Source organism: Mchenga conophoros, linkage group LG2 (assembly GCF_057382185.1).
Source record: "Mchenga conophoros isolate Kocher_MC1m ecotype Shallow Benthic linkage group LG2, M_conophoros_male_GT1.1, whole genome shotgun sequence".
Classification (NCBI taxonomy): domain Eukaryota; kingdom Metazoa; phylum Chordata; class Actinopteri; order Cichliformes; family Cichlidae; genus Mchenga; species Mchenga conophoros.
Genome location: NC_140527.1, coordinates 29,843,515 through 29,865,520, shown reverse-complemented (window position 1 = coordinate 29,865,520; position 22,006 = coordinate 29,843,515). Strand labels below are relative to the sequence as shown.

General features: G+C 39.1%; 2 protein-coding genes across 6 annotated transcripts in view; both read left to right on the top strand.

Annotated features, from left to right (window-relative positions):
• The window catches only part of pdgfrb (platelet-derived growth factor receptor, beta polypeptide), a 29,137-nt gene extending 19,674 nt beyond the window's left edge, over positions 1-9,463 (top strand). For all 3 annotated transcript variants that reach the window (XM_085293045.1, XM_085293043.1, XM_085293044.1), the window contains exons 14-23: positions 192-302; positions 1,512-1,668; positions 1,924-2,090; positions 2,419-2,531; positions 2,858-2,980; positions 3,203-3,314; positions 5,503-5,602; positions 5,699-5,804; positions 6,777-7,066; positions 7,704-9,463. In XM_085293045.1, coding sequence (XP_085149171.1) covers positions 192-302; positions 1,512-1,668; positions 1,924-2,090; positions 2,419-2,531; positions 2,858-2,980; positions 3,203-3,314; positions 5,503-5,602; positions 5,699-5,804; positions 6,777-7,066; positions 7,704-7,851 — 1,427 coding nt within the window. In that variant the 3' untranslated portion in view covers positions 7,852-9,463. The remainder of the gene's footprint in view (positions 1-191; positions 303-1,511; positions 1,669-1,923; positions 2,091-2,418; positions 2,532-2,857; positions 2,981-3,202; positions 3,315-5,502; positions 5,603-5,698; positions 5,805-6,776; positions 7,067-7,703) is intronic.
• Positions 9,464-9,683: 220 nt separating this feature from the next.
• On the top strand, positions 9,684-21,038 carry csf1ra (colony stimulating factor 1 receptor, a). 3 transcript variants are annotated; one of them, XM_085293046.1, is made up of 22 exons: positions 9,684-10,010; positions 10,371-10,433; positions 11,872-12,150; positions 12,264-12,551; positions 12,903-13,039; positions 13,136-13,301; positions 13,433-13,634; positions 13,968-14,083; positions 14,205-14,316; positions 14,462-14,661; positions 14,935-15,026; positions 15,158-15,284; positions 15,419-15,544; positions 15,689-15,799; positions 15,927-16,089; positions 16,169-16,260; positions 16,355-16,458; positions 17,684-17,806; positions 17,897-18,008; positions 18,090-18,189; positions 19,199-19,310; positions 19,607-21,038. In XM_085293046.1, the coding sequence occupies exons 2-22, from the start codon at positions 10,388-10,390 to the stop codon at positions 19,745-19,747; spliced, it is 2,949 nt and encodes a 982-aa protein (XP_085149172.1). In that variant the 5' UTR covers positions 9,684-10,010; positions 10,371-10,387; the 3' UTR covers positions 19,748-21,038. The 3 variants fall into 3 exon arrangements, with proteins under 3 accessions (XP_085149172.1, XP_085149173.1, XP_085149174.1); XM_085293047.1 differs by having other exon boundaries at positions 9,684-10,121; XM_085293048.1 differs by having other exon boundaries at positions 9,686-10,010; positions 15,419-15,523.
• Positions 21,039-22,006: the final 968 nt, after the last annotated feature.

Genomic DNA, 22,006 nt, shown 5'->3' with positions numbered 1-22,006 from the left:
GAGAGCAGCAGCCTGCTGAGCTTTAGTTTGCTTGCCAGCCTGATTCAAGTCATAGCTCACAGGTCATTGAGCAGTTTGGCAAAGGCACAGTGTGTCCTGCCCTCAGGGTATCTATCTCCAACTACCCTAAGTTTATGCATCTAATTTTTCCAGCTTTTTCTTCCCTTCTTTTTCCATCTTCTGACATCCAGCTACAGCCAGAAGGAGTGAAACTCAGGCCCTGATGTCAGAATTAAAGATCATGAGTCATCTGGGTCCTCACCTCAACATCGTAAACTTGCTAGGGGCTTGTACCAAACATGGTGAGCATGCATCACAATGACAAACTGTGGAAAACTGCTTTGATACACATGTCTGTCTGCTCATTTTAGCTTTGTTTAATGCAAAAGGTACCGGATAATAGTGGTGAAGATTTGTTTAAGTCAAAGGCGGGAAGTTCAGTGGCATTTGGTGCTGGATTGGCCTATATTTTTTTAACATTAAAGTCACAATACATTTACCATCAAAATAATCAGTACAAAAGGTTACAAGTAAGAAAATGTGACTAATAGAAAATGATTTTTTAAATATAGAAAAGTACAATTTATCATTTTGGAAGTTTGCTTTTCTTGCACAGAAACAAGTTTATTTCACTGGTCAAAGGAATAGAAAAGCATTCTTGGCTTTCTTACACATGATTAAAAACAAAACTAATGGAAACTGAAAGCATAATAAAATGGACAAAATTAGTCAACCAAGTAAAAATAAGGTTTTGAACCAGCCTGTTTGTTAGAAATTTGATGTAACCCATTTACCATAGCATGCTTTTTAAATGGACCTTTCTAAATGGCTCTTTATACTACCTCATCAGACTTCCTAAACCCTTGTCTAACTTCTTAAAACAGTGCTTTGATTTACCCTAAAATGGCATGCAATGCTTCTGAGTGTGACTCTACCATTCATAGCAAAAGGGTTCTCAGAATAATACCCTTGGAAATGTAAAAGTTTGCTACATCTAATAGTGAATATACTCACATCACTACTGACTACTGACTCTACTGACTCTACAACAGAAAAAAGTATCCATTATTCTACTCCCACCCCACTTTTTTTGGGTAACGATGTGAGAACTCCTGCTCTAGATTATATAATTCACATTACATTGCACTTTGGATAATGAGTTAATGAGTGTTGGCATGTCTTGCACTTTAAATAGCTGTGGAATTTCTTTAAAGAATGCTGAATGAAAGAAAACAGCCAAGTGCATTAACTGTAACACATCAGAGCTTACAAGTGGGGGTTTTTTTCCATCTAGAACAGCTGCTTTTGCAAAGAGAAGCAGCAAAAGAGAGTCCCTCAGTTAAATATGCTCAAAGCATAGAGTCAGCCACACAGTGAAAAAAGTACTGTATAAAAGCTCTATATTTTTGAAAGTTATAGTTGATTTTATGAGGCATACATAATACATACAAGTATAAAGAACATATTGTATTAATATTGTTATTGTTTTACTTCTTGTTCCCTGATCACAGGCCCTTTGTACCTGGTGACTGAGTACTGTCGCTATGGCGACCTGGTGGACTACCTGCACAGGAACAAGCACACGTTCCTGCAGTACTATGCTGAGAAAAACCAGGACTACAGTTGTCTCATCTCCAGAGGAAGCACCCCTCTCAGCCAGAGGAAAGGGTGAGCGAAGCAGACTGGAGCTTTCAGAGCTGCACAAAGGGCGTTTTTGTATGATGTGGGAGGTTCTTTTTATTAAAACCTCCTCTTATGTACTTTGAAACATTAGGTAAATATACTTTATTGATTCCTAAGGGGATATTTTTCTGTTGTAAAGTTTCAGATGATGAAGGAGCATAAATAAACAAATATGCCTTTAAGGTCAGTTTAGTGCACTTTTCAGACACAATAAATATATATATATCTCCATCCCTCCAGCTATGTGTCTTTCGGAAGTGAGAGTGATGGAGGATACATGGACATGAGCAAAGATGAGCCCTCAGTCTACGTTCCCATGCAAGAGCAGATAGATTCCATCAAATATGCAGATATCCAGCCTTCTCCGTACGAGGCTCTCTACCAACACGGCTTCTACCAGGAACAAGGTTTGATTTGAGCCAGTTTACCACTGTTTTAAAATCACTTTAACCATGATGGATGATGAACTCTGCCACTATAAGCTGTACTTCTGGTTGAAAAGCACAGTGCTTTACATATAATAGACTAATGAATACTTGTTTTCTTAACTGATCAAATGCTGGAGATAATGTACAGACAAATGTGGCAACATATAAAGAGCCTGATCTCTTTTTACCCAGGCAGTCACAGGACAGCCAGAGTTCCCCCATCACAAAAGACAATGTCTTCATTCATGTTCATCACCTTCCTTTCTTTTTTCTCCTGCTGATCCTTTCACCTTGTCACTGTGTTCAGGAGTCAACAGATTAGACCTGGTGATCAGCGACTCTCCCAGTCTCACCTACGAAGATCTTTTAGGATTCAGCTACCAAGTGGCGAAGGGGATGGAGTTCCTTGCCTCTAAGAACGTATGATATTTTATAAAATACTCATCTCAACCTTCTAGATAACTGCCATTTTGTGCCCATTTAAACAAAGATGAAATTAGAAAATTAGTCTTAATTTTCCGATTATGTAGAGAAGAATTGGAAGCTTAGTTTAGCATAAAAAAATTTTGAAACAGAGAAAAGAAACTGGAGAAAGCAGGTAGCCTGACTGTGTCAAAAGAAGACAGAAGAAATAGAGATCAGCTAATCAGCATCCAAATTTGCAGCAATATGTAAAAGGAAAAATTGTGCTTATGTGGCAACCTCATGATGATTACAACAGGTATATTCGTTTTCCTCCTCCGCAGTGTGTCCATCGTGACCTGGCTGCCAGGAACGTCCTGATCTGTGAGGGCAAGCTGGTGAAGATTTGTGACTTCGGCCTGGCCAGAGACATCATGCATGACTCCAACTACATCTCTAAAGGCAACGTAAGTATAAAAAAAAACCAGTGGTTTATGGAAAAACTTATGGAAAGTTATTCTATTCTGTTCTGACAAGTTTTCACCTGTTTTGGCTTTTTATCCGCGTATAACAGAAATTTAATAGCAGCAAATAAATTCTAGCTGGACTCTTTTAGCCCTCCTGACTGTTGCATGTTTCAAATTAGGAACAGTGGTTCTTTAATAAGATGTGTTTCTTCTTTCATTCAGACGTTCCTTCCCTTGAAGTGGATGGCACCTGAAAGCATTTTCCATAATTTGTATACCACCCTAAGCGATGTGTGGTCATATGGCATTCTTCTTTGGGAGATTTTCACACTGGGTCAGTTCAGGCACACTCACATCAACACACAAAAAGCTTTTAGTCCTACTAATGAAGTGCTGTATTCATATTGTAGAAGAGAATCACCTCATTTGTAAGTGATAATATAGGACACTTTGTTCCAATGTTCCCACTAATTTTTCATGTGTCTGAGCGAACACACAAACTCCCTGAGCGATCCCTTGGACAAGTGTGAGCAACAGCAGACGTGTGCACTGTGGTCATGCCAGCATCCAAGTTACATGGTTTATTATTATATTTATTATTTATTATTAAAATAATCAAATTACAGCATTTACATTTTTGTTAGACTACTTTTAATTAACTGCTTTAACCCACTTACAATGAAAATTAAAAAAAATCTTGTTCATGTCCTGTGTAGTATGTTAACACTATTGGAAGTAAAAATAACTTGAACTCCAATTTTGAAAACAAAACTTTTTTTTTCTTTTTGTACAGTGTATAATGACCAATGTTGGGCAATTAATTATATAGTTACTTCTTCAAAAAAGTAACTGAGTTATGCAAACAGAAAAGTTTTTTGCAGCTATTTACTTAAAAATGCAGCCATGGTGTTTTTTTAAATATACATTTCAAACTATTTACAGAACAATCAGCTCTTCTGCATGAAATTTGATGCCACACAAATTATTTGTGCCACTCCAAAAAATAATTTCTGTCCACTATGAGATAAAGGAGAACAACAGCCTGATACCTGCAGGCCTGACAACAGGAGCTGTATCACTCCTGTAACACCTGTAGCATTCAGTATTCGCCTCATTGTTCTGACATACAACAAAACTATTGACTACACTACACACTAACTACACAAGATTTGCGCTAAACATTGCAAATCTCTCACATCTCAAAACACCTCCGTCACTCCTAAAACTTCCCTCTTCCTAAACATCTAAATACCATGTTGCCATATCATTTTTTGATTTGTCGACATGGTACATTTTTCCACCAATAGGAAAGGGTGGGGTTTTTTGGTGTTGTTTTTGCTCACAGGCGGAGAGTGCTTTCGAGCGTTTTCCTAATAAAACGCTGTTTTTACCGTTTCTTCCTGCAGTAAATATAAACAATGATAATATTCAGGAAGAAAACCAAACATTGCAGATATTTTTATCATAACTCTGGTTTTACGTGGCCTATCGACACAATTTAAAAACTAGTATAAAGTCCACACTCTAGTATAAAGTCCAAAACTAGTATAAAGTCCACACAACGTGTACAATCATCGGAGATGATTGTACACGTTGTCATTAACGTGGCTTCACTCCACATCAGCCACGCCGCTTTGCTAGCTAAAACACAGGTGTCGGCACATAAGGACGCTGTCATAGCCTGTCAACGACGTTGATTAGCTGCGTATATACAAGTGTGAATTGCATTATAGGCTGGACTATGGGATAAGGGGGCATCGTTCTAATCCCATACGGGAGCAGCCAGTCACTTACTGACTAACACTGCAAAACAGAATTGTTAGTGTATTAATCTTAATTTCAATTCAGGTTAGAACTCTCCTGGACTCTTTACAAACTTCTCTATCCTAAAGTGTAACCAATAAAGAGACATACAATTTCCATGTGACAGTAAAGGAGAGTATAGGAGGCCATGGCAAATCTTCTGTTCTATGTCTAATTGCAAGTACGTACCAGTTTCTTTGAAGCTTCATATGAGGTCAGTCTTCCAATTAGGCACAGTCAAGCTTTGAAATCAGCATTTCCTTACTCAGAGTATTGTGAGTTTTTTGTTGTTTGTTTTTAAGCATCCTTTCACCATTTTTTTGAAAGTACCATAAAAACAAAGTTGACAGTTTGTAGGATATGCACTTGTAAGCAAGAGTGGTGAAAACATACAATCCGCTTTTGTAAGCGAGACACTTACGAAATTCTCTGTATTTCCTTGTCTAAATGTGAAATTAACTGGACTTTATGGGTCAATTTTTCTCACAGATCTGGGTCAGAATAAATACTTTACTTTACTGAAGTTGAAATAATAAGTCAGTGTTCTGCTTCTTGGAAAACCCATTAAATTCACTCAATGTCTCAGTGTCTCATAGGCTGAAACAATGTAATTCTGTGTGCAAGGTTGCATTATGTTGGATACAGATCTCAATTAGATTCCTAGCCTTTGCTTCTGATTTCTAAGTCAGCTTTTGAATGATCTCAAATGTTCTCTGCAGGAGGGACCCCCTACCCTGATTTGCCCATGAATGAATTATTCTACAGTGCTTTGAAGAGAGGCTACCGAATGGCCAAACCCACCCATGCCTCCGATGACGTGTGAGTCTCACTTTCACCGTGACATTTTCTTGCCTTTTCAACAACTTTTGAAAAGAAACACACTTATTTCCTTATTTCATGTTGCTCATGTTGCAGTTATGAGATTATGAAGAAATGCTGGGATGAAAAGTATGAGAAAAGGCCCGAGTTCTCATTTCTGGTCCACAGCGTGGGGAATATGCTGACAGACAGCTATAAAAAGGTACATAATAACACTTCCTAGTAGCTGGATGAGATATTGGCAAGCATTCAAGTACTTTACATTGGTGCAATTTCACAGTAATTTCACTTTAACCTTAAAATTGAACTGTAAAAAATTTGTAAAAAAACAAAAACAAATTGTACTTCAGTTTTATGGTTATATTTTTATGCTTCTGCTTCAGCCAAACTCAGATGGAAATCTGGTGTTTTTTAAGTTCTTTTTCAGTCACCTTATGACATTAGCAATAATAGTTACTTGTTTTTTATTCTTTAAAATAAAGCAGTTCCACACTAAACCCTAACCCCTTCTTTTATTCAGTATTTGTATTACCTCCCACCAATACAGTGATTTAAATATATTTTTAAACTCTTTTACAGTCATTTACCATTAATACATATTTTATAAGTAACACATATTACATATGTTGCAAGTGTTTTCAGAAAGTGTTGGCAATATAACCTCAAAATGAAATCACAATATTTAAAAATCTTTCTAACAATTTTGATATTTTTGACAAACAGAAAACAGAATAGAAATACTGAATGATTTATTTAGTAATATTTTATTTATTCCAGTAAGTAATAATAAGTAAATGAATGACATTTTCCATGTTTTTATTGCATTCATTATTATAATGAGCTAATGTCACCAATGCCACACTACCTACCTTGAAGTGTGAAGCAAGGTGCCAAAAGCAGGAGCATCATAGCGCAGTAGTTGCACTCCATATGACAGCTCTTCCTGTCAAATGGAGTGCAACTAGTGACTTGGAGACTATTGATGTAGCTCTCTTTTGAATATATTAAATCATCATCAGAGGTTAAAGAAATTACCCCTTCCTGAGTTTAGGTTTGTCACAGTCAATAAAAAACACAAGTAATTTCACTAAAATGCTCATCATCATTCTTCTTACAAGCTCATCAGACTGCTCCTACGCTGTTAAGGTAATCAAACTCTCTCTCCTGACAACAGAGATACAACCAAGCCAACGAAAACTTCACGAAGAGTGACCACCCGGCAGTCGCCCGCACCAAACCTCGGCTGACCTCACCCTTTCCAATCACCAACCCAGCATTTGGCACCCCATCTCCTGTCACACTCCAATCTCCACTGGATGCCTACAACCAAAACTCAAGGCCTAGACAAGACTTCAGACAAGAGGCACAGGAAGTCATACCGTCATACAACGAGTACATCATTCCCATTCCGGACCCGAAGCCAGAAGACGCTTTCACTGACGTGCCATCGGAAAGTCCTGGAAGGTACAGAGTCACTGAAAGGATGCTGCAAATGTGTGCCAAGAGCAGGGATTGAAACAAAGATGAATTCGTGTTTGCTTAACCCAAGCAGTTTTTTCATCCAAACACCCACTCATCCAGATGTTGAGCTGAAACAATAGCCGTATTATGGAGAAGTGTTTTTACTGCTTAGATAATCACACACTCAGCATTAATGAGAAAATGAATGTTTGAACCACCAAAGTTTTAGTTTTAGTCACATTTAACTTGAACATAGATTTTTTTTCCCAGTTTGGGAGTGATCCAAACCAGTGATGGAAATGTTTTTGTTTTATATTTGAAGTCTTACCTTGTAACCTTTGTCCAAGATCACTGACACAGATCACTGATTTTTTTTAGATCATATTTGGTAATAAAAACCAAATAAACATCCACCATTTAGCTGGCATATGAAAATAATATATACGGATATAATAAGACAGCTAGCACCTTGGGCTTTTATACCACCAATATATGTTTTGGTGGTTTTTATGAACCTTTTTATGAACAAGTTCATGTTGAAATACTTCATCTAGAACAACACCTCAAAAAGAGCCGTCTGTGTACGACTTTGTGATTAAATGCACTGTGTGAACTTGTGAATGGTTTTTTTCACCTTCAGCTCTGTAGTTGTGGGGGAGGAGACCGACTCCATGTCTCAGGACACTGCTGACACCCTTCCAGAGGAGGACCGGCTGGAAGAGACCAGCGAGAGAGACGCTCTGTTGGGCTCCTCCGGGACACCTGAGGTAGAAGACAGCTTCCTGTAGCCAGATGTAGGAGCCCAGAGGAAACAGATTTCCTTTCTGGGGCTGAAAAGGGAACGTGAATAAACTAAAATGTAGCATAGAGACTGAGATGGAAATCTCTGTATTTTCACTAAGCACACAGAAAGTTTCTTCTTTTGTTTTTTAACTACAAGTAGTTAACTACAAAATTGTCTTCTGTCATTCGGTTGTATTAGGAAATTTGCTACAAATTAATGCGGTACCCTCCTCACAATTTACACTTAGTTTACAACGTGTAGTGAGGCTTATGAGGCCTTATTAAATAAGTGCTTTATCTTTTAGATAACTAATCAACAACTGTTCCCCATATTCACTGTTCAAAAGTAGGCTGCATTTCCTTTTTTTAAAAAGTACGAAATCATTGACACAATATTGTGAGAAAACCTCGAATCCATTTTTCTGTGTAGAATTCGTCCACGTTGCAACAGGCTTAAGTGGCCGATTGAAGCCAACTAGACTTCTATTTAGGTTTCTGAAGACATTTCACCTCTCATCTGAAAGGCTCCTTGGAGGTAGTCCTAAGAGTTGCTCACCCACCCTGTTATCATGTGAGTTCTTAGGATCACCAGACCCAAGGCATGGGTCAAAGTGTGAGTTTCACCCATGTTTCCCTAATGACTCACATGATGAGGACCACCTACAGATGACAATCAGGCGTGAGGTTAAAGACCTGCTAGCCCACATCAGGGTTTTTAGAGCTAAAGAGGCTTTTCAGGTAAGAGGTTAAACATCCTCAAGAACCTGAAAAGAAGTTAATTTGCCTTTAAATGACAAGTTCGACAACATGACAACATTTTGTCCTAAAGCATGATCAGATGTGAAATGGCGATATATAAATGAAAACCTTACCTTGGGTACAGTCAAGAGGACTAATCGTAGTAAATACAAACAGGTTCCACATGCACTGTTTTAATGTGAGATATACTTTATTTTTTAGTTTAATATGCCACAGCGTCTGTGTTTTTATTTGTGTATTTTGAATATTATCTTGTATGTGATGTGTGTGTATGAAAACTTTTTGTCCTGTATGCTTAACTCATAGTTCTGTGCCAGATTTGCACTTTATGTAGAAAATGTGGATATTCATAACAAAAAAATAATTTCAATTATGTGAAAGTTACATCGCAGCAACTGGGGATCTAATGTTAGAGTGATTATGATATGCAGTTTCTGTGACTCTCAAGTGAAAACAATAAATACAGCATATCACTGCCTTAGCACAAGATGGCACAGATGAGTGCCTTTGTATAGACTGATTGTTGTCTCGGGCTGTTGTTGCTTGCATATGAAGGGCTGCTGCTCAAGAAATAGATAGCCATAAATATGTACACATGAAAAAAATCGAAAAAAAAAAAAAAAATACCTGTAGTCTTCTGTTGCTTTGGATAACACTAACTGTGTTTCAACGTAATTCACCACTTAAAGGAAGAACACGTCTTTTTATGTCCTGTAGCCTTTCTTACTCTATGTAAAATGCACAAGATCACTGTTATCACAAGCTATGGTACCAAAGCTCTTCTTAACGTTTACAAATGTATTTTTTATATGTGTCATTTTCTATGTTGTAAATGTGACAATAAAGTGTATAATCGTAGTATTGCTTGGATAACTGGTGTTTTCTTTGGTGTCTCTCACTGTCATTTCTGCTGTTAATGAAACTCAAGCACATTAAAAAAAGGAAAACTTTCTGTAATATTTCTGTGATTTAATTTTCTCACTCTCCATTTTCACAGTTTATTACCGAGCTGCATTTCTAAGCCTGACGCATGTCCAAAGTTCAGCGGAAATGAAGATGATTGGTCTCACCTCTGCGGATGTTTCGATATTATTGTGCCTTTCAGAGGCCAATTGACACTGCCTCATTAATTTGTTGAGCATGATATGCTGACTGCCCCCCCACCCCCAACACGTCGCCTCTCTCTCACACACACACACACATTGTTCCTCCACCCCTCTACCACTTGCTCTCAAGACAACTTTCTGTTTGCTGTGTGACTTGTGGCAAAAAGCCTGTAAACAAGAAAGAAGAAGGAGCGCGGAGACGCACAGAAAGGGAACGAGGAACTCAGCTGTGTCAGCTCTGGATGCTGGAAACTTCTGACTCAGGGAAGTTATTAGATCCAAGCTGAAGACATCTGCAGGTGAAAACACTGGAAAGAAATATGGGCTGCTTCTATAATTCATAATTCTGTGTTTCAAGTTAGAGTGACTCTTTACTTTTAATACATGCACCAATGAAATTCTTTCTCGGGGTATGTCATTCTTTAATTGTTTTTATGATCTCAAGTTTGAATATTTCAATTCTGGTTTTATTACACTGGTAATAATAATGGAAACAGTTTGTTCAGTGTTTTTCTTGATCATTCAGAAAGAAGTAAAAGATGAAATTCAGTGATAGCAACAGTTGCTTCTTTGGGGGGTTTTGTTTTTAAGCTCGCACCCATCACTACAAATCAGGTTTTTTCTTCCTGCGCTAATAAGTAACAATGTTTAAACTCCAGGTCTGAGTTGATCAAGGATGTTGTCCTACCTTATGCTGTGGCTTGTGGCCTCCACTGCTTCAGGTAAGCTCTGAAAAGCAACAATTTCAATTGCTGTGATTTTGCCCCCTTATATCAGATGTTTGCTTTTCATTTTTGTCTTGTTTTTGAAAACTAATGTGGACTTACATGTTAAAACCACAATTTGTTAGATGTGAAAGATGACTGGGTAAAGCACGTAACTGTCACATTCCCCGATAGACTTAAAGAATGAAAAGTACTGTGTGAGTAAAGTTTGTGTAACACTAAAAGATTAAGTTAGTGAAATCAAATTAAATGTGCTTACAGAAAATAGCATTCATCTGTTTATGTTTTTAAATGTGAGATGTAAACATGTCAACAACATACTCATCATATTTGGACTGATGCACTTGTACTCACAGCAGAGAAGAGCTGACAGCCTTCTCAGCTGTTGATTGTCTTCAGTTTTGGGGGTTTAGGGTTGTTCTTGTGATAATATTTAACATCACAAATATAAGTATCACCCGACAGCCATCCAATTGCAATTTCATTTATTTGCATTTTAATAGATAAAAGCATCTCTTGTTTCGCTGAGTTAGGTCTGAATGAATTAGCTTTGCTTTCTGGTTGATTATTGTATAACGTTTATAATGGGTCATATTGAGGTTGCATGAATAGCTCTTTTAAACAGCTGAAGGACTTTGGGGCAAAGGTAGCTGTTTACACTGCTGAGCAGGACATCAGAAATAAAATGCTGGCTTCACATGACATTTAATTTTCAGTGTCTTACATTGTGCTATGTGGCGAATACAAAATGCTGAACGTGGAATCTCAGTTCTGCTTCAAGATTCAACACGCACTGTAAGAAAGGCCGAATGGAAAATTTTATGACCTCTAACTGGAAAGACGTCTCAGCTTCTCCAGTGTCGGTAATTTGGCGTAATGCACTATCCAGTTTTTAAAAACGTCCAGATTCTCACCAAAGTAATCAAAGAAATCAGTGTTCTTTGTTGCAAAAAAATATGCTTTATTAACCCCTCAGGGTTTGGCCCATTACACGAAATCCCTTCCTCAGAAATGGCTAATAAATATTTCTCCGCTCTCATGTGTTTAAAATTCTTAAATGTGTCTCTAGTTTTATTTTTGATGTCAAAGGCAAAGGGTCTAAGCAAAAATTACAGCAGTAATATTTGAAGTTTCCCATAGTAACTGTTTTTTTTACCCCCACTGTTGAGATATAACAACAATGTGAAAAGCAGAAGTATCAAGTATAGATGGAGCCAAGAGTCTTCAATCTGTTTCCTGAATCATACTCTTAAAATAATTCTGAGTCACAGAGCAGATGAGATAATGAAATGGCGAGAACAAAAATAATATGCAACACAAAAAAAAATAAATAAATAAAAACCCTCAGAGACCATCAGGAACAAATTCAGTTCATTAAATCGTTTTACCCTATTTTTCTATGTCATTTTAATTTGTGCCATTTTCTTATTTTTAGCTGAGTGGAGGCGTCCAGTGATCAAGTTAAACTCCAAGGTGGTTAAGAGCGCTGAGGTGGTGGTCAGAGCTGGAAGACCTCTGGATCTGAGGTGTGAGGGTGAAGCACCTGTAATCTGGCAAACCAGACTACCCAAACACAGACGCTACATATCCAGGGGCAATGGGAGTGTCCGTACTTTTAAAGTCGAACGTCCCACCGCAGAATTCACTGGAACGTACAAGTGTTATTACACCAGCGGGTCCCATCGTGACTCCTCGGTGTATGTGTATGTAAAAGGTGAGCTTCTGTTGTTCTGCTGCAAGCTTCCTGAAGTTTGTGCTTAGCTGGATGTTTATTAGTGTTCAGGCTAAGTTTCGCATTAGTTAATTGTTTGAAAATCCTTCTTCCAGATCCAAGTCATGTTTTCTGGACCAGCAGCACATCCCTGCAGGTGGTAGCGAAGGAGGGTGAGAGCTACCTGCTGCCCTGCCTACTGACCAACCCAGAAGCTACAGACATAAGCCTGCGCATGAACAATGGCACTTCTGTGCCACCAGGAATGAACTTTACCATCTTCAGAGACCGTGGCATTCTCATCCACAGCCTTCACCCCAGCTTTAATGCTGACTACATGTGCACGGCCAGGGTCAACGGAGTGGAGATGACTTCTAAGGCCTTTTCCATCAATGTCATTCAGAGTGAGAAAAATAATTTCCCAAAGCTTTTTTTTTTTTTTTTTTAGAATTCCTCTAAACTGAAACTTGTCTGGGGTGGCTGTAACTCAGGAGGTAGAGCAGGTGGTTCAGTCACTGGCTGCTTCTGTCTCTGGTCTGCATGCCTAAGTATCCTTGGGCAAGATGCTCAACCCAAGTTGCTCTCTGATGCGTTTATAGGATTTGAATATGTGTGAATATTAGATAGAAAGCACTTAGGTGTAGAAAAATGTGCTTTGAGTGCTCAAGTAGGCACTCAAAACACAAATATAAGAATCAGCCCATTACCACTTGTGTCTATTTTGACATTTGGGTATGATTTTTCTCTTTTTCTAGAGCTCCGTTTCCCTCCATACGTCTTCTTGGAGACAGAGGAATATGTACGCATAGTTGGGGAAGAACTCAAGATCCCATGCACAACACACAATCCCAACTTCTACTACAACGTCACCTGGAAATACACAACCAAATCAGTCAGTACAAGATATTTCTACGTTTTACAGTGATACTAATCAAAATTTTAATTTTTTCTTTTTCTTCTTTAAACATCTTTATGTATTTGTCTTCAGGTCCCAAAAATCACTGAGATAGTTCGCTCCAATGGTGAAAATCGCCTGGACATAGAGAGCACACTGACTATTGCTGCTGTGAACCTGGCAGACACAGGAAACATCTCCTGCATCGGTTCTAACGAAGCAGGGGTGAACACTTCGACCACATACCTGCTGGTTGTGGGTAAGCCACAAAAAAACACCCAACAGCTAAAACCTCTTGGAATTTATAAAGAAGAGCCTAAAGTATTCACTTTATAAACTGTTTAATGATTTCAATAAAATAAAATGTTTGTCTCTTCATTGTTTGAGCAGACAAGCCTTACATCAGACTATCACCCCAGCTGTCGCCTAAGCTGGCCCACAAGGGCCTCTCGGTCGAGGTGAACGAGGGAGACGATCTGGAGCTCAGCGTGCTCATCGAAGCATACCCCCACATCACAAAGCACAGATGGGACACGCCGACATCTCTCAACACAGCCACACAGGAGAACAAGCTCATCCGATACAACAACAGGTGGACTAAAATAGCTTCATGGGAAAGAAACGTGCAATACCCCTACTCATCATTCTGGTATCTCAGCAGTACAGTTAGAAAAGTGCGAAAATCAAGTGTACTACAGGAAGAGGAAGTTTTACTAAATTTGAGATTTGCTGTCCTTGCATTCTGTGTAAATCTGACCAGGTCATTATATTTCCTCAGGTCATGAAACTCAAAGAGGGAAGAGTGCTGTTCTCTTTTTATTTCACCAATGATGCATAGGAGCTGTCTGAATTCAAGACACCAAATTAGTCACTTCTGGTTCTGTAGATATTCCTCTTTTTCACCATTTATTTATTTTTGTTTTAGATACCATGCTATTCTGCAGCTGAAAAGAATGAATATACAGGAGCAGGGCCAGTACACCTTCTATGCTCAGAGTGAAATGACCAACGCATCCATCACATTTCAAGTCCAGATGTATCGTACGTGACAGAAACACAAACTAACATCGTTTAATTTTTTTCTTTGTCAACTGGTCGTATATCTCGATCATTCACTGTTGACTAATTATTGTTTTTCCCCCTCATTTCTTCCCACTGGCAGAGAGACCAATTGCTGTCGTGAAATGGGAAAATGTAACCACACTTACTTGCACTTCGCATGGCTATCCTCCTCCCAGAATCCTCTGGTATCAGTGTTTTGGAATCCGACCCACGTAAGTATAACTGCGCATAAAAGACCTCACCCAGTCTCTGACCCTGTGAATGAACACAAACTGTAGTGATTTTAGTGATTTCTCTCTGAGATAAGGTTAAGCACTGACGTTTCTGTCAGTTTATTGCCTTTCTCTATCTGTGCAGGTGCAATGAAAACAATACTGGACTGCAGCTGGCAATCCCTCTCCGAGCTCCTACAGTGGAGGTCCAGAGGGAGGAGTACGGGGCTGTGGAAGTGGAAAGCGTCCTCACTGTGGCGTTTTCCAACAGGAGGATGACGGTTGAGTGTGTGGCTTTCAACCTCGCTGGCGTCAGCAGTGACACTCTTGCTGTGAACGTTAACGGTGAGCACTCGATCATATGTCCATTTTAAGGCTGCTCTCTAAATTTCTAATTTCTCTAGAGTACCATTACTGGATGTGGTTCAGATCTAATCTAATGTTTCTTTCATGGAAAGAAAAAAAAATGTTATTTCTCTTCTTTTCTGAGCATGTTTATTAATTATCCTCAATAAATATGCAAGTGCTAGATAAATTCTGTTTAAGGACATCAGCTTGTATGTCACACAGCCAGTCTTAATGAGGTTAACTCACATTGAAATCTCTCTCTATGAACAGACTGGCCCTTTACTTCCCTTCTGATTGGAGCGGCAGCGATTTTGACCATCCTTCTTGTGCTCCTCATTTTCCTGTTTTACAAATACAAGCAGGTAGGTTGAGTCAATTCTTAAAAAATAACATCGCAAAATAAACTGTAAGAAGCATCTCCAACATCCAAATATGACACCCAAAAACATTTATGAAAGCAGTTACTCCATTCTTTACTGACTTTATTTTTAAGAAACCGAGGTATGAGATCCGCTGGAAGATCATTGAGGCGAGAGATGGGAACAATTACACCTTCATTGACCCCACGCAGCTGCCCTACAATGAAAAGTGGGAGTTCCCTAGAGACAAGCTCAAATTAGGTGTGCAACGTGTTTGTCAAATTGACTAAATTCTCATTATATTACATCAAAATAATAATAATTGAATATTTGATTGTAAATTGCAGACTAGGTTGAAGTCAAAATGCTCCTCTGTGTATTTTCTCTACAAACAGGGAAGATCCTGGGTGCAGGCGCATTTGGAAAAGTTGTTGAGGCCACTGCTTATGGAATGGGAAAGGAAGACAATGTGATGCGCGTAGCTGTGAAAATGTTAAAAGGTTTGGATCCACTGTTGCACTGTGAGTTTTTTTGAGTTGAGCGTGACAGATCTTTCATGGAAAATAGGACCTAACTGAGAGGTTATTGTCCACATGAGCAAGTCAGACTGACTCTGTGTAAAAGACATTATATTTAGACCTCTGAAAAAAAACCTGTTTCTGCAGCCCGTGCCCATTCAGATGAGAGGGAGGCTCTAATGTCTGAACTGAAGATCTTGAGTCACCTGGGTCACCACCAGAACATCGTCAACCTACTTGGAGCCTGCACCTATGGAGGTCAGAGAACGCAGATGAAACGGAAATACTGCAAAAACTTGTGTTAAAATTAGAAGTCATCCATATCATGGAAAATCCTGTTTAACTAAGCATGCAAGCGTCATAAGATAGCGGGTTTCCTCATCAGGTCCAGTGCTTGTGATCACTGAGTACTGCAGCCTCGGCGACCTCCTGAACTTCCTTCGCCAGAAGGCAGAGACATTTGTGAACTTTGTCATGAATATTCCCGACATCATGGAAAATTCTACCGACTACAAGAACATCTGCAATCAGAAGCAGTTCATTCGAAGGTACATCAGCAAACACACTTAATGAAAGAGGACATGTGAAATGTATCCAAGCACTGATATCTCTGTTTACTTTTAACAGCGATAGCGGGATCTCCAGTGAAACCTCGAGCACCTACTTGGAGATGAGACCCAGCCGCTTAGCAGAGTTGCCAACTGTGGAATCATCTGAAGGTAAGCTCGTCATCAGCCTGAGGTTTAAATTGTTGAAAATGATCAGATCAGTGTGCTGATCGCAGGATTTTATTCCTATCTGATTCTTTTCTAGACCTTGTCTGTGAGGAGAGTGGTGACTGGCCGCTGGATATTGATGACCTGCTCAGATTTTCCTTCCAAGTAGCTCAGGGCCTCGACTTTTTGGCCAGGAAAAATGTGAGTTTAACACTCCATTAACAAATTAGAAATTTGACGCTTTCTGGTTTGTGAATAAGAACAGAATGTGATTCACAAATTGTTACAGCACCGCATTTAATTTGAAATAGTACAACACAACAATGCTGAAACTTTGTTGTTTTTTTATATGACAAATTATTTCATGATTTCAATTTCATACCAGAGACAAAAAAAATCATGCATTGGAAAGCAGGATGGATGTGAGGTTAACTGGTCAGAGGGCCCGGTGGCGCCAGTGTCCGGCAGCCTTGCCTCTGTCAGTGCGCCCCAGGGTCGCGCTGGCTACAATGTAGCTTGCCATCACCAGTGTGTGAATGTGTGTGTGAATGGGTGGATGACTGGATATGTAAAGCGCTTTGGGGTCCTTAGGGACTAGTAAAGCGCTATATAAATACAGGCCATTTAACTGACCGCAGGTGTAACATGATTTCATTAAGAAGCTTCCAGGAAAGGCTCAGACTTTTAGAAGTAACAATGTGGAGAGCGTCACCAAACAGTTTAGGATAATGTTTCTCTGTTTAATATTGCAGATGATGTAGATAGTAGATTATCTAAGATACATAATGTCATTATAAAAATCATACAAGGAGCAATGGCTGATCTTTAATCCGTAAGTGACATTCCAATAAAAATAGACAACGAAGAGGAACTGTGGTTTGGCTAATTTAAAAATCTTTATGGGAACAGGGGGAGCTTTAAATGGACATAAAAATGCAAACCCACATTATGCATGTATTGCTGGAGTGTGGCTCCATAGCAAGAATTATGAATATGAGGCATTATCTGATTTAAAAAAAAATGTGACAAAGAATGCATTTGAAATCTTTTATCTCATAAGGTGAGACAACCTGCTGTGACCAGTCCCCTTTCCATGTTTTTAAAGCTGATATCAAAATCATATATTTCTTTCAGTTTTAAAATCTTTTTTATTTCCTTTTTGCTGTTTAAAAAAAAAGGGGTCTTAATGTCTTACAAAAACATTGCTTTCAGCTTTCATTTGTTTTTACACAGCGTCCCTGTGTGTTAAACCACTCCTCTGGGCTTATGATGGGTATTTCCCATCACATATTTAGTCATAGTTTGACGTTGTACATTTCTTAATGGAGATCTTTCGTTCTAAATTAAGCCTTCCACTGATCTTATTGTCTTTCACTGGGCAAAGCTCTACAAGCAGAAACAAACTGTGTGAAATGCGTGTGTGCAGTGTATTCACAGAGATGTGGCTGCGAGGAATGTGCTCCTGACCAGTCGCAGAGAGGCAAAGATCTGTGACTTCGGTCTGGCACGGGACATCATGAATGACTCCAACTATGTGGTGAAAGGCAATGTAAGCATTTGATCTGATAAGAGCTAAATATTGCTTACATGGTATCCACTGCAAATCACTTAATTTGTTTGTGTGTTGTTTTGTGCAAAGGCACGTCTGCCAGTGAAGTGGATGGCTCCCGAGAGCATCTTTGACTGCGTGTACACCGTTCAGAGTGACGTCTGGTCCTATGGCATCCTCTTGTGGGAGATCTTCTCTTTAGGTAAGAATGCGTAAACATGTGATCTGTGCTTGTATTTATTTCATGGGTTGGTGCTGAAAATCACATGTTATTCACTACTAGGCAAAAGCCCCTACCCCAGCATGGCTGTGGACACTAGGTTCTACAAGATGGTGAAGCGTGGCTACCAGATGTCCCAACCAGACTTTGCTCCACCTGAAATGTAAGTTTGACACTTCAGCAGCATGGCTCATTCAGGGATGAGTCACTGCTTCCCCTTTTTCTCAAACACTTTATTTTGTCTGAGGCTCTTATCCTGCTAACCATCACCTGATTATCAGTTGAGTTTTACGGGCGTATCAAGTGACTATCAGCAGAGTTTTTACGACTGATACAATGACAAATAATCCAATTAAAGGCCTTCGTATCAGCTCCTGACACGTAGTTAAGCAATAGTTATGCTTACTAACCAGTGAGATCAGCTGATAACATGCGGTGACTTTTGACTAGTAATAGGTTAATTTAATATAACAGACTTATTAATGTAGCTGATTGTGAATAGGCGCTAGCCTCCCAAAGTTCAAACAGTCTGCTTTCTAAATGGTCTTTATGAATGAACAAAGATCCTATTTTTTCCCCTTCCTGCAGTCTCGCGGGCTATCTGACATCTGAAATAACCGACAGATGAGATAACCTCATAATGCACTTCCATTATTCATGAATTTCATTTGCTTTTGGGTTCTCCCTTGACCTCAAACCTAAAACTAAATAAGTCCAAACTCCAAACTTTGCAAGCCATCGAAATTTAAAAAAAAAAACGATTTTATTTTTTTGCGATACAGCCCTAACATCTGTGTGTGCTGATTTGCCATGGCATGTCACACTAGCCAGGAATAAATGTGCTGTGGAAATAGACTGAATCTGAGTCAGGGCCAATTCATTTCTTGTTCTGCTGTGAGTCAGGCCTCAGTTCTGCCTGTTAGCCACATGATCTCAAAGCTAGAGAGCCATGTAACTGCTATTTCATGGCAACTAAATGGAACTGGAGGGGCAGGGGTCCTTATAAACAAGTCTGTCTTTTTTTTTTAACTGCGTCACCGCCTCCATAAGCCTCTCCTTATTCATCTAACTCGGCTTTACACCACACAGTCTGAGGAGTGAAAATAAGAGTGCAAAACCCCTTTAATGTACACCATGAATTGTTTCTCTGAAAGAACTCTTTTTGATTTCAGCTACGGTATCATGAAGATGTGCTGGAATCTGGAGCCGACAGAGCGTCCCACCTTCAGCAAAATCTGTCACATGATTCAAAGGCTACTTGGGGACCAACCTGAGCAGGGACAGGTGAGTTAGTCTGCATGTGCAGTGTGGGAGAAAGCACCCAGGGAGAAAAACATGTGGCGGCCCGGCCAAGATGACCTCGGGAAACCCTGTTTCTTTTAATGCTCCTTAAGAGACAGCAAATTTAGTTGTGAAGTCCAAGACCAATTACACGATTTAGATTCTTTGCGATAATGTCTGTTTGGGTGTTGTTCCAACTGAAGATACTCACAATGCCACTATTTATGTCAGTCTAAAATATAAACTCTGTAATCATGTTTTGTATAACTCTCACCATCTTGATGATACCTCTTCCGCAGTTAATGTACCAGAATGTGCAGGAGCAGGTCACGGAGGGTGAAGGGTGTGACGAGTGCTTCGACAGCCCCTGTGACCAGTCTTGTGACCACCAAGAAGAAGAGCAGCCTCTGATGAAGACCAACAACTACCAGTTTTGTTGAAAGGCCTTACGCTCAAATCAATCAGCAAACCAATCACTCTTCAACAAGCATCAGAAAACTGGCATGATCTCTAGTTTGCAGCTTGTTTCAATTGCCGGAGAGTCGTCTTATCAGCTATTTTTTGCCTGTCGTGCCTGCTCTCCAGACAGACGAGCAGCTGCGGCAAGCATGTGACCTGCCTGTTTTGCATGCGATCCATGACTAGAAATTGCCACGTCTAAAATGAAAGGAGGAAACAATGTCAACAAGTCACACAAGGTATCAAAGGGTAGTTTATTCTAAAGATTGCTCCATGGCAGACTGTTTATTAGCCCTTCTTCTGTTCTCTATTTGAGGTCAAATCTGTCAGTTTTTCCAAGCAAGAATCCGCCTGATTCTTTTGTTTTATACTTGTGAGTGTGCTCTTAATTATCTATTGCACACCATGTTTATTATACTTTTTATTACCGCCAAAGGAGACTCAGAATTATGTGTTCTTCCATCAGGATCACTGTCTTTCATTATTTTGGGGGTACAACAGTCGGAAACACTGAATTAAAACAATGAGAGCCTTTCTTCTCTCCAGACAACTTGTGTTATATTAATTACAATCAAAAAATATAAAGCGCTCAAGTTTTTCCCTTGATTAAAACATGCTAAAGGAGCCAAAGAGGAGGCAGATAATGAGTGCAGTGTTTTCCTCGCTGGGCTTTGGTCACGGCTGTATTTCTTGTGACACACTTGCAGTAGCTGTTAGTGGGTTGCAGCATGTGATTGTTCGACTTCAATCTAATTAGTCAGCGTGATTTTAGAACAAGGAGTACGACTGAGCTGAGCAGGGAAATCGGTAGATGTCTTATGGAGCAAAAGAACAATGTTTGGTGTTTGGGGTTGATGGGGTTAGCAGGGTGCAGCTGAATCTTGTACTTTCCTGTAGCGTTACATGATAAGTTTCATGCACATGTGTATGTAGCAGTCAGCCTACACTGCCAAATGTATGAAGATTATATGATCATATAAATATATATATATATAAGCTATACGAGAGACAGAGACTGCCAATTTCTGTGACTTTGGCTACTTTAAATGTGCTTGTATCTGAATGAAACAGAAGTGAGATGTCGAATAATGTACATATAACACATGAATCAAGAATGATCTTTATTTTCACTTAGAAGAGAAACATGAATATTTCATAGATGTGTTATGTCTCGTTTTTTTCTTTTGTGCAAATGAGACAATCAACAAAAAAGCTGCAAATTAAGTTGTTGCATAACTGCAGAGGCGTTCATTAAAAGATTTATCACCGAAACTCTGTGTTTCAATGTAAAGTTTTATATTATCCAACTGAAATGTTGTATTTCACACCATTTTTTTCCTTTGTTGTTCCTAACTGTGCCGACAGAAACTGTTTCCTTCGTGTTCTTCTCTCCTCGCTTCCTGTTTTTATTGGATAACATCCAGTCCACATTTCCCACAGTGTCTGTCAACAATTGCGCAACTCTAAAATCTTTATAGGGAAGTAATAACCCGGCTTCAGTTTCTATGTCAGTCTGGACTCTTTTCCTTCTCCGTGTGGGTTCAGTTAGAAACCTATTTCATTCTCTATCAGTTTCAGACACTTTTCAGGAACTATCTTGCTCTACTTTATCAGGTGCTGAAATTTGCTCTATCAAGAAGCTGAGATATTACTGATTTTGAGCAAAGCATGATCATCATCACTATCGTCACTGGGTTGTACTCTTTTTGTCAGCTGCTGTGTGTAAAACTTTAAAAGAATCTACTCTCATATATGTGACGTGCGTTCTTACTGTGGCTTGAAACATATGACAAACTGTAAAGTATCTGTTTTGTCCACTCAAATTGTTCCTACTTTATTTTAAATGAATATAAATGTTTTATCAAGAAGCTGGTTCAGATTTGAATCTTATTTCTCATGAAAAACGTGAAAGTCGTGGAGTAAATAACAGTACTTCTGTTTACATTTTAGCTTTTAAGCATTTGCTGGGACTTCATAGATGCTTCTCTTCATGCCTTGATTACAAGAGGAAGTTCATGTGCGTAATGAGGTTCATAATTTGCTGGAAGAAATTGCGGCAATTTTTCTACACAGTCACCCATTTTCTCAGAATTAACTGGACAATTTATTGACAGGGTGTTATTTAAAAAAAAAACGAAGCAGACTTAATATCTGTTGATTCCAAGTGTCAAATTTGAATTTTATAGTTTTTCATTGTAATTTTAAATGTGATACTCAAAGAGATCTCAGTGTGAAGAACG